Raw genomic sequence first — 11,937 nt, forward strand, 5'->3', positions numbered from 1 at the left:
AGGAAAGCACAGGGTTGTACCTGATGCCTTTAAAAGGTATTATTGCACAGATTCTGATGACAAAATAGACAAGAAATTCTGCTGAACGAAGAAAGTTTTTAGACAATGAGAAGAGTGAATCCAGAGAGAGCAGTGGCTGTGAACTGCAAACTAAACGTTCCACCTACGGGTTTAACGTGGGCGTAGAAAAAGCAGCAAAAAATGCCATTACCTTTGAATTATGAGCGTCTCACATTATCTTTTGTATACCGCATTCTGCCACGACTTCAGTGCAAACTCTCCCAGGAGAGGAGGAATAAACAGGGAGATGCTGGTGAGGCGGTTTGTTTGAACAGTGCTTCACGGACAGCTGAACACATAGCGTGACAAAGTGATCTGAAAGCCAGCGAACTATTTAGAAATCCAAAAAGTGTAGTTGCCGTCATAAATCCAGCACGCAGGCCTAAACATCTGCGCTGGCGGTTGTCAGCTTTCGTTTGTGGTGGTCGTCAACGTTGCCATCTGTCTCAGTAAGGACTTAACTTTTCTTCCAAAGGGAGAACAGAGGGGAATTGTACGCTCGGTGTGGAGCATTCCCTAATGGGCAGCGCTTGACTGAAGAGGCAGAAATCAGTTAACACCAGCACACACACAAACAGGTGTACACAGCAAACACAGGGTTATTGTACCTGTGTCAACAGTGCACCTGCCAGGCCTCACTGTGGGCCTACGGCGCAGGAATGTGCCCCCAAATATGTATGTGGGTGTGTGATGATACATCGATCTATGTGAGAGCCAGTTAGAGTGGACATGTTTGGGTAAGGGTTAGGGTTAGGCATTTAGTTGCGATGGTTAAGGTTTGTGTAAGAGGGTCAGGCAATGCATTGTGTCAATGAGAGTCCTCACAAGCATCGAAGCACAAATGTGTTTGTGTGTTTCTTGGTGTCTTGCGTGTTGAACATTCCTGTGGCGTCTATAAGATCCGTGACAAAAAGCAGACATTTTCCGTTTTTCACAGGCCCCCAGAACCTCTGAGCAGTCGCTAGAAAACAGAAGGCCTGAAAGTCTGTCACACACTCACACACACACATATCACCACACACACGAGCCCCCACATGTTGGTGTGATGGGTCATGGCCAGCACATCACTCTGTCAACAGCTCTGCAACTATAACCTGTGGGAAGGTATTACAGTTTCAGCCATGAGGAATGAGTGGACGTGCACTGTGTCTTTGATCCCCAGAGGATCAGAGACGCACTGAAACAGGAACCTGGAAGCTGGTTGACTGGTAAGTTGAAAGCGAGGATGACGTTCCCTTGAACAAAGGTAGTCTTGCTGCCAGGTGTAGACCAAAAATAAACAACCCAATGATCCATTTTGGCACTGCATCCACAATAAAGGCGTCAGCATTCCCTCACACCTTTCCCATGTCTGAACCAAAACCTCTTGAAATAAGCAGGGTTTGAACTTCCCTCTCAAGCTTCTTTTTCTTTCTTTGCAGAAGTACATCAACCACTTTTCCTGAGTACAACAAAGTTCACAATGAATGCCTTCAATGGTGGCAAGTTTTTGACCCCGCCTTCATGTTTGGCCATTTGGAATATCTATCTAAAGCACCTGTTCCTGCCTAAAGTGGAGGAGTTTAAGTATCTTGGGATCCTGTTCACGAGTGAGGGAAGGATGGAGCGTGAGATTGACAGGTGGATCGGTGCAGCGGCAACAGTAATGCGGTCGCTGTACCGGTCTGTCGTGGTGAAGAAGGAGCTGAGCCGAAAGGCGAAGCTCTCGATTTACCGGTCAATCTACGTTCCTACCCTCACCTATGGTCATGAACTTTGGGTCATGACCGAAAGAACGAGGTCCCGGATACAAGCAGCTGAAATGAGCTTCCTCCGCAGGGTGGCAGGGCGCTCCCTTAGAGATAGGGTGAGGAGCTCTGTCACCCGGGAGGAGCTCAGAGTAGAGTCGCTGCTCCTCCACATCGAGAGGAGTCAGCTGAGGTGGCTCGGGCATCTTTATCAGATGCCCCCTGGACGCCTCCCTAGGGAGGTGTGCCAGGCATGTCCCACCGGGAGGAGGCCCCGGGGAAGACCCAGGAGACGCTGGAGTCACTATGTCACTCGGCTGGCCAGGGAATGCCTCGGGAACCCCCCTGGAAGACCTGGGGGAAGTGTCCAGGGAGAGGGAAGTTTGGGCGTCCCTGCTCAGACTGCTCCCCCCGCGACCCGGCCCCGGATGAAGCGGGAGAAAATGGATGGATGGGTGGATCTAAAGCACCTCTGACGTGGTTCGACAAAAGGTTGTACGAATACAATTAATACGAAATTCGGCTGACTGAACCTGTAAAAACCTTTTTTTTTCCATTTTATCCCTCTGTTCACATTAAGTTGTGTTTCCTCAAACAAAAAACCGAATTTTCAAATACTTGCCCTTCATCACTTCTGGCAAACAACGCTGTGTGCTTCCTCAGGCGTAGTCTTGAACCTTGAACGCTCATTTTAAATGCAAACATTGCTGATCTCACGATACAGTTGTTGACATAAAGCTGCATGTATATTGTCAGATGGCTTATTTGTCATAAAACAGTGACTTGATTGCGCTGGTGGAGGAATTACTGTTTGCCTGGTTAACAGGTAGCATTTATAGACTGCATTCAAATCACAATCTCATACTCGTTCAGCTGTCTGACAATAAAAACATGCAAATGGGGAGCAGGAGAGGACAAGGCGGAGGTTCAGAAAAGACCTGGAAACACTGGTATGGATGGAAAACAGCTTTTTCAGTTTGAGCAGGCTCAGTGTGGACATCCGTGGGTCTGGAGAAACACTGCCACTGCTTGTGGCCTCTTCAGCTTAACAAGGACCAAAACAACAAGGCATCAATCAGATTGTGTCGCTGCCACGACTGATGACCTGATCACTTTCCAGGCAAAAGTAGGTTACGACCAGTGGTGACTCAGACTGAATTGACAATGACACAATATGCAACCTCAGTGGAAAACACTCCATGCTGCTTAATCAAACCCTGATTTAGTGTCTCACCACTGGATCCCCTCTGTTTTTCTGCTGTTATCATAGAACTGATGAACAAGTGCACGGTGACGGCCGTGAACTCTACACAGCGCTAATGAAGAGAGATGAGATGAAAGCATCACTGAGCAGACCGAGACCAAAGCCTCTTCACACATGCAGTGTCATCCACTTAACTCTGATGAGGAATCAACTTCAGAACAAACAGATGAGAGACAGAGCGACGGTGAGAGAGAGAGATGAAAGAGAAGACTGAAAGCAAACAAATCAGGGCTAATTTGTGGAGGAGCACCATCAAAAGTTACACCGCCACTGTTCCTAAAAAGGCAGCAGGCACACCCAGCCCCCACCACACACACACTTTCCTCAGCGGGGGGCTGTGTGCTGTCACATCAACTGCCCTCCCGTGACCTGGAGTAATGGATTTACATTTTTAGGTCTGGTGAGTACAGACATACTGTATGCTCACACACACACACACACACACACACACACACAAAGCAAGAGGAGGCTGCTAGATCGCTGAGCCATTCAACCAGCAAAAAGGACACTTCTATTTCATGACAGCGCTGCTATGAGTTTGCACACTGTAGCCAATTACGGCTAAACTGGCACATCTTCTTTCTCCCATTTACAGATCGACAGGCACAGCAGCTATTTTTACCTCTGCATAAAAGCAGAGGCTGTTTTCACACTCCGCCAACTGGAACTGTGCCTTTCATTAAGGAAATCTATTTAGAGCCGAGCAGGGGAGAGGCAGACAAGCAGGGAAAGATGAGCTCTGATTAAATCTTTCAATGAAAATGTTTGAGGCTCTGTCTGTTATTTCATCACCACACAGCCCGGGAGCTTTTTAATAGAATGAGGTGGGGCACGGTTTGATGCTGCTTTTACGATCCCAAATCAAGACAACGCAGTTCGATATCACCACAAACTCTTTGTTGTCGAGTTATCTCCAAGACTCAGCCGCTGTCAATCACTGCTGTGGTGTGAGATGAGCAGGTTAGCAGACTGTGACCCCACCATCTGTGTGTGTCAATGGCAATTAGGCTGACAAGCACATCAGCATACCATAGATGTATGGATAAAAGAGAGAAAAGACCAAGGAATCTACACACTATAAAGCAGGGGTGCCTAAACTTTTGAATCCTACACAACCATTGACTGAGTCTCTGCTGCTGCTGCTGCTGCTGCTGCTGCTGCTGCTGCTGCTGCCATCAGTAATTGCAGTGACCGCTGTTATGATCTCATTGTCCAAACCCCCATTTGCTTTCATGTATGTAGAACTGACAGGGCGTGGTGAGACATGCAGTCCATGCGTGCACCCATAAACGCAGCTGAGGGTTCCCAGTTGGCTTATCCATTAAGTGGCAGTTACCTGAGTGGTGGTCTATTCATTTGAAGTGTACTCAAAAAAAAAAACACGGCAACGCTGAGAAGGTGCCAGCTGTGCCACGCGATGAGGCGAGACGGCACCGCCAGACAAAACCACTTTAAATAATGACCTTCCTTTTCTTTAAGCCATGGCCACTGAATCTCTAACTAACAAGCTCATTGAAACGCACGACAGAAACTCTGGGAAACACAAGTCCCATCGGGAACAGGTGGCTTCCCCATCATTGAATTTCTGCTTGTTTTAATTAATGGTGCTAGCTGGGCTATTCTAACAATATCACCGTCATTACTGAAGTCAGAACCAAAATCGGCTTTATTGGGCAAGTATGTGTGCACAAACAAGGTATTTGACTCCCGTTTTTAATTGCTCTCGATGCACTTACAGGATCAAGAAGTGATGGGATGATCATAAATCATGCACTGCATACCTAGTACAGAGTTTTCAGTACAACAGTGTGCACTGAGTAGAAGACATTCCTAAGAGATCTAAAAGACCTTTACTTGTGCAGTTACAGTGAGGCGTTTTGGGATCATAGCTCACATTCAGGTGCTTTTTCTATGGCACCGAGCAAGAAATTAAAGGGGAAACACTTTCATGGAAAGTATGCAGCCATGTGAAAGTGTTTAATCGCCAAGCTCCTGCAGGCGCGTGCCTGGGGCATTTCAACATGCCATTGGGAGCAGGCTACCAACACAAAGGCAACTGTGGACACACAGTGGGTTTCTCTCACACATGGACACAAAGCCCAGAATCAAAGGAGTGTTACTGTTACCGATAGCTGTGGTGCTTTCGGTCTTCTATCCTTTCCTGTTGGGAGGCTGCAGAGAGGAGCCACTCAAGTACAAAAAGAAAAAAACATCTGTCGATTGGACAGAAAAAACACAGACATCCAGCCAATGGTTTGCACACACCCTGTCTCCACAAGAGTTCCATCTACTTTCAGGTTTCCAGTCTGCACACCTGGGGACTTCCAATCTCAGGCTTTACAAGCACTGGGACATTCCCAGTCCCCTCAGATAACGACTGACTGTCTGTGCTGTAGGTGTAGCCCATCATAATCCACACTGTACAAAATCAGTCACCATGCAAAGGCCACATAAAGACAGAGAAGCCTTCTAGATTCCACTTTTTACGGATGAACACAAGAGGCAAAGCAATGAGGTAAAAGACAAACAATTCTCCTAAAACATTTCTAATTTAGCTCCTCCTGCTGCGCAGTCATACAAGGAAATCCATCTGATGTGCCCTCCCAGGGAGTACAAAACAAGTGTGTTTGGTTCATGTTGGGGTGCGATCTACACATGCTTAATACAGTTCATCAGATAAATCCTGGACATAAACTGTAGTCCACCCTGAAATCCCCAGAAACCCCCCCCCAAAACAGGACGGAGCACTCGTTAATGTGCAAATCAGTCAGCACAGGAGACTCAATAACAGCCTCTGCTTCGTCTTTAGGATGATACACTTACTGTGTGTAATCATGACACCATGACTGCAAATCTTTCCAGATTGGTGTGTGTGTGTGCGTGTAGAGGACAGATAGAGGCTGGGACACTTTGATTATGAGGGAGAGAGAGGGCAGTGCAGCTGCCATCCCCCTAACAGCATCTTCTCTGCTTCATTAGATGTCGCCTCTGCTTGTGCTCAGTCCTCATGTTTGTTTCAGGCGATGGGCAACAAGAATCAAAGCATTCTGGGGTACTTCCTGCACACTGAAGAGGAAAGAACTTATACAGCAACAAAATCCTCTCCAGGGACGGAAGAGAGGAGTGAAAGGAAAAGCGAACAGAGCGACGCAGCACTTTGATTCCAGCCCCTGACGGTCTGAAACCCAGAAACTGATAGCTGTATGAACCGAGTTCACATGGGAGTTGCTAGAAATTCTATTATGGGGAAGGTTTTGTACAGCACACACTGCTTTAAAGAAGCTGGAGGGAAGCCATGGTCCCAACAAACAAACAAAAAAAAGTGGGGAAGAGAAGATGATCCTGTCTTTTCTCTGCTGTGTAAACATCCCTGATGGGATGGACAGAAATTAATGTGCTCTGTATTTGACAAGGCAGGGATGCCAGAACTGATTAACACTAGAGATGCATCACTGTCTTCATCTCTGAACACATTATTTTGCCAATGTGTTACACTCACTGGAACATTTAAGTTAATTGAATAAGTTACAGCCACTGACTGGAAGGTCAAATTGTGGCTTATGGGAAGTTTGGAACGGATGGAGATGCTTGAAAAAAACTAGTTTGCAGCAATTGTTGTGTGACCACATCTGAAGGCTGCAGATATACTGGGGGTGTTCTGATCGGCCGCACTCGAAGGCATGACGAAAAACCTGCCATCACACAGAGATTAGATCTGATGAATTCTACAAAAGGGTGTCATAACACACAATTTCCGACAGTCTGGCCTCAAAGACATGTATGATGTCACAGCATAGCTATTAACTTTCTCACCTCTACATACTTGGGGGGTCTGGACACCCTTCTACAATCTGACGAGAACTTCATTAGAAGCATGCCGCAGCCTGTAGTGGTTTGCCGGATGTGTGACGTGACCCAGACACCTGCACTAACACCATATTTATCCTCTTTACATAAAGGGCCAGAACCAAAATGTCTCAAACAAGCAGATCATCCAATAATTGCAGGATTGGCAGATCAACCCCCAGCTCCTCCTGTCCACGCATGAACCTGTCCTTGTACAAGACAATGAATCCCAACTGGCCCCGATGGCCAGTGCCTAAGACAGTCATTGCTGTGTGAGCGAAGAGCTGAATGAAACGATCATAAAGAAAGTATACCCTGTCTTTCTTCAAATTTGAAGATGCAATTTGTTGCTAAATAAAATCAACACATACACTGGACTTAGCTTGTATCTTCAGACAAATAGAAGCCAAGACCTTGCTGTCTTTTCTGTTGTCTTTTGTCTCTCATGTAGCGACACAGGTTGTCAGACTGGTTGAAATTCCTTCTTTTCCTCGTCTTTAGTGGCCCATCATTTCTCTTCCTTATCCGCTTCACAGAAGCTGGGGAGCTCTGAGGTCAGCCCCTTGACAAATGGAGCAACTCATTGTGAGGAGGAAGAAGGGAAGGAGAATAAAAAAGTGAAAGGACATTTGTTGGTGCCAGACGAGGCAGCGACATCGCCATTTGGACAAACCCCCGTTTTTTAGACCACCGTCCACTTGAAGAAATTCAAAGCTGAGCTGCATGCATAAAGACAGGGGATTGAGAGGCCCACTTAATGCCTGTCCATAGAACATGTTCCATCACTAATACACCCACCCACACACACACACACACACACACACACGCACACACACCACACCCCAGCTAGCCTTCCCCGTAATCCCATGGGACCTCAGTCTCCCCCTGAAAGAGTGAGCCTGACACGAGCCTCTGGCTCAACCCTAAAGAGCCCCGCTGACCCCGAGTGTGCACACAACCACACACACACACACACACACACGCACACACACGCACACACACGCACACACACACACACACACACGCACACACACGCACGCACACACACGCACACACACACACACACACACACGCACACACGCACACACACGCACACACACGCACGCACACACACGCACACACACACACACACACACACACACACGCACACACACGCACACACACACACACACACACACACACACACACACACACACACACACACACACACACACACACACACATTAGCATACAATTCCCCTGTGGAGAAAGTAGGGGGGCCCAGGGTGGGCAGGTGCTGTGGCAGCCCTGGGTGTGTGTGTCTGTGTGTGTGATAGTAGGGGGGCCGTTTGCCGTCTGTCAGTCCACCGGGCTGCTTGCAAGATCAGTCAGTCTGTGTTTCTCTTCTCCTGGGGGTTCTTGGCTGTATCAATGTGTGCTGTGCTGTGTGTGTGTGTGTGTGTGTGTGTGTGTGTGTGTGTGTGTGTGTGTGTGTGTGTGTGTGTGTGTGTGCACGCGCGCACCCGCATGTGTTTCTTACAAGATCAGTCTGACTGATAGATCAATGCATCCAGGATTATGTATCACCCTAATTGCATTATAAGGGTTAATGTCAGCAGACGATGCACCCACAGCCTCCAGTGTGCTCCCACTCCTCTGATGTGCTCGCCTTTGCAGGAGTTTGGTTTGCTGAAGCCACGGCATGGTTGCCTGTTATGCTGTGATTTTACCCAACAGGCAAAGGATTTAAAGCTGCACTAGGCAAGATTTTGATCTAAAAATAAATTTGTCTAATCAGCCTAAATCACAAACTAGGGCTGAAAGAGACCAGACTGCCATCTCCACCAGCTGAGACCTGCTAGTTTCACCTCATTTAGCCAAATAAAAATGGTAGAGCTGGGCATGTTTACCAAGAAAAGGAAAGTAATCAAAATTAATCAGTGGTATTAAAAAGAACAGACAGCAGCGAGTGACCAGTCGAAAAATAGCTGTTATCATGCCAAATTTCCTTGTGCAGGTTTCAGTCACTTCCATTAGTGAGAGAGTCAGTGTTAAAGCACAACTGCAATGTCAAGGTCATGATGCATGGACAAAATTTGTAAAAATCACACCACTCAAAGTAATTTATGAGTATGCATTGCACTAAAGCACTGATTGACCTTTCTCACATTAAAAAGTAACTGTATCCAGTTTTCCTCTTCCCGCTGATGCTAATAGCACAATACTGCCTCTCAGTTCATCCAAAATCTTCCCCATGTTTCATGACCTTTAATACAGGGTTTCAGCTGTTCAACACATCTGTGTTGCTTCAGGCTCATCACAGAGATTATGTCAGAGGTCACCCACAGTTCACACACAGATGAGGACCTTCGAAGACAAAACTGCTCCACAATGAGTGTAACATGCATATTATGGTAAGAGATTCAAGCCGCTGCAGCTTGCACTACATACCTTGTCAAACAGAGACTTCCATTGCTGAGACAAGGAAAGAGAGGAAAGACAGTGAGTGAGAGGAAGAAGAAGGTGCAGAGTAAAAAAAAGAAATAAAAACTCAGAAACAGGTGCCAGAGCAGAGAGGAGCACCTGTTTGGAAATGATGAATCTTGGCCAGCATTTGCCTTAATTGCAGTCTTGCAATCACACGCTGTTATTAGGCTATCTGATCATTGTGGTCAATGAGCCGCAGCGAAAGATAATAACGTACCAAAATGTGGATCATTATGTGAAGGGGTCTTTTATAGTAGGCTATCTGAAAGTCTGAGACACCTAATGGAGCGAGAGTGCTGTGTGTGCATGTGTGTGAGTGAGTGTCCCTTTGAAATATCATACTACTATTCCATGAAAGGATGTGCTGCTCTCGTTGTCCTGTGACACTCAGCATGGTAACATCTCCTCTGGTATCACCATAAAACTCCAATTTTTAGTTATGTCTGGATAAATAACCTCAAATTAATTTAAGGCTCATGCTGTTACATCCTGTTTCATGAAATCAAAGGCACTGTGTCAATTTGCTCCGGTGCCAGGGAAGCTGACGCTCCTGATGCGTAATTGTAAAAATGTGAAAAGGTAACAGTGGTCTTATGTGCACTTGAGGTCCCTTTGTATTGTGTGCAGACTTACGTCCTCTGGAGCGACGGGCAGGACGTCGGTGCTTTCCAAAACCTCGATTTCCTCGCCCTCCGCGTTGGCCGCGACCGCCGGAGAGGAGCTCACCGGCGTCTCCCGGGTTCCGCCCGTCATCTTCGGGCTGCTCTTCTCCATGCACCCGCGGAGAGCAGCGACTCGATCCTCAGGGATGACTCCACATAGTTTACAATCCCATTTCGCTCCCTATGTGCGTCAGCAACGGCAGAAGGTGAGAAAGCCGAACATCACGCCCGCTTGCGCATCCCTTAAAGTCCGATCTTTGTGGGATTTTAGACGGTCAAACGAGTCCAGGTGAAATGACACACCGAGAAATTAAAGATGTGTGCGCAGGTTACGCTCCAGCCAGTCTACTCCCAGCAACCGCACAAAACAAATCTTCATCCGCAGAGGAAAAGTTGATTTGGTGATAGTTTAGTGATAGTTCTGGGCTGTAAAGTCCTTTTGCGGTGTCACACCATCGTCCACCGCGTCGTTAGTCAGCAGCAACGGAGGTTTGCAGAGCTGGAGAGGAGCCACGGACAGAGGCAGCGGTCCAAGTTTGTGAGGCAGGGGGACGCACATTGGCGGAGTGGGTCTTTCTCACTTCGAGGGATGCGACGCAGCGGCAGCAGCCATCTGAAAGAAATAATGACATCATCAAACACTGACAGCAACATGAAGCTCAGGACACTGATGACAACCCGGACTGGATGACGCACAACTCGCATGTGGCTGCTACCATCCAGGGGAGCCGCTGAAACTCGACTTAAACAGCGTGGGCACGCTGGCACGGCACGCTCCCGGAGAGAGAAGTCCAGGCAAATGCCCAGTGCTGTTTTATTTGGTGCGTCATGATACCTGGCACGCTGCTTTCCGACGGTCGGCGACTCAGCGCGGGGACAGCCGCCTGCTCTCTCTGCCGCGTGCCCTCAGGAAGCCTGAAAGGAGAGGGGGGGGACCCACCGACCGCCTCTGTTCCGTTGGAATGGTTGGTTAAGCCCCGGGAGTCGCCGGGACTCTGCTCCAGCCGCATGCGTCCCTCCAGGCACAGAGAGGAGAGACATGGAAGGGAGGGGGGGGATAAGGGGAGTTTTGGCCGGAGGTGAGGAGGGATCACCGACCACTCCCGCTCAAGGATTTCGAGGAACTCCGGATCCCCTGCCGTGGAGGTTGTGGGTCATTTGGCCATGATGTTGAAATGAAGCAGCTGTATCGGCTAATTAGGCTATATGGTAATTTACTACAGCAGTTTAATGTTCAATACTGTAAGATATCTTTATCAAACTATTACAAGCAAGTGCTGACTAATTTTCAGTAAATCATTTATCAGTGATATACTGATCATTTGGTTTATCCTGATTGTTATAAATGTTGGTAACCCATTCATTTGGTCTTTGGATTTGGTCTTACTAAGCAGATCTTTCCCTGAAGTTAATTCATCTCATGGTCCATTGAAGTGTCTTCCTAAAAAAATTAACGTGTGAAAATGACAAAACGAGTGTGAAGGAGGATAAACACCAGTCATAAGTGTGTGTCACGACTGTAACTGATCTATAAAGCATTAATTAACCATCGACAGACATTAGTTACAACTACTAAAGGATGCCTCATAAGAAAGTGGTGTCAGGGAGGTAACAAGACTTTACTGTTTCAGTTAAGACTTGTCCTTATTCAACCTCAACCATCAAGTGACAAACAGAAAATGTCCAGCAAAATATTCACCGCTCAGCTCCAGTACTTACTTACAGTCCAATGACCATAACTGTCATGAAAAGCTTTAATATTGGCCTCAGAAACAGCAGTTGGATTTTACAGTTGCTGCAATTCATCTGTCACTCGTTTCCAACAGAGCTGTTACTGTGTCTGTGTCTCAATGAAAAATCAATATTATCAAACAATCAACTCAGTATTCCTCCTGCATGGTCTTCTAGTGGG

At 47.2% G+C, this 11,937-nt stretch overlaps 1 protein-coding gene across 2 annotated transcripts in view; it reads right to left on the minus strand.

Moving 5' to 3' along the window:
- The window catches only part of rhbdl3 (rhomboid, veinlet-like 3 (Drosophila)), a 60,454-nt gene extending 49,416 nt beyond the window's left edge, over positions 1-11,038 (minus strand). The window contains exons 1-3 of one of the 2 annotated variants that reach the window (XM_070987105.1): positions 10,861-11,038; positions 9,997-10,638; positions 9,328-9,351 (exon numbers count right to left, since the gene is read on the minus strand). In XM_070987105.1, coding sequence (XP_070843206.1) covers positions 9,328-9,351; positions 9,997-10,137 — 165 coding nt within the window. In that variant the 5' untranslated portion in view covers positions 10,138-10,638; positions 10,861-11,038. Of the gene's footprint in view, positions 1-9,327; positions 9,352-9,996; positions 10,639-10,721 lie in introns of both variants that reach the window. The other variant, XM_070987096.1, reaches the window with a different exon arrangement.
- Between the last annotated feature and the right edge of the window lie 899 nt (positions 11,039-11,937).

This window comes from Chaetodon trifascialis, chromosome 2, assembly GCF_039877785.1.
Source record: "Chaetodon trifascialis isolate fChaTrf1 chromosome 2, fChaTrf1.hap1, whole genome shotgun sequence".
In the NCBI taxonomy this organism is placed as follows: Eukaryota; Metazoa; Chordata; class Actinopteri; order Chaetodontiformes; family Chaetodontidae; genus Chaetodon; species Chaetodon trifascialis.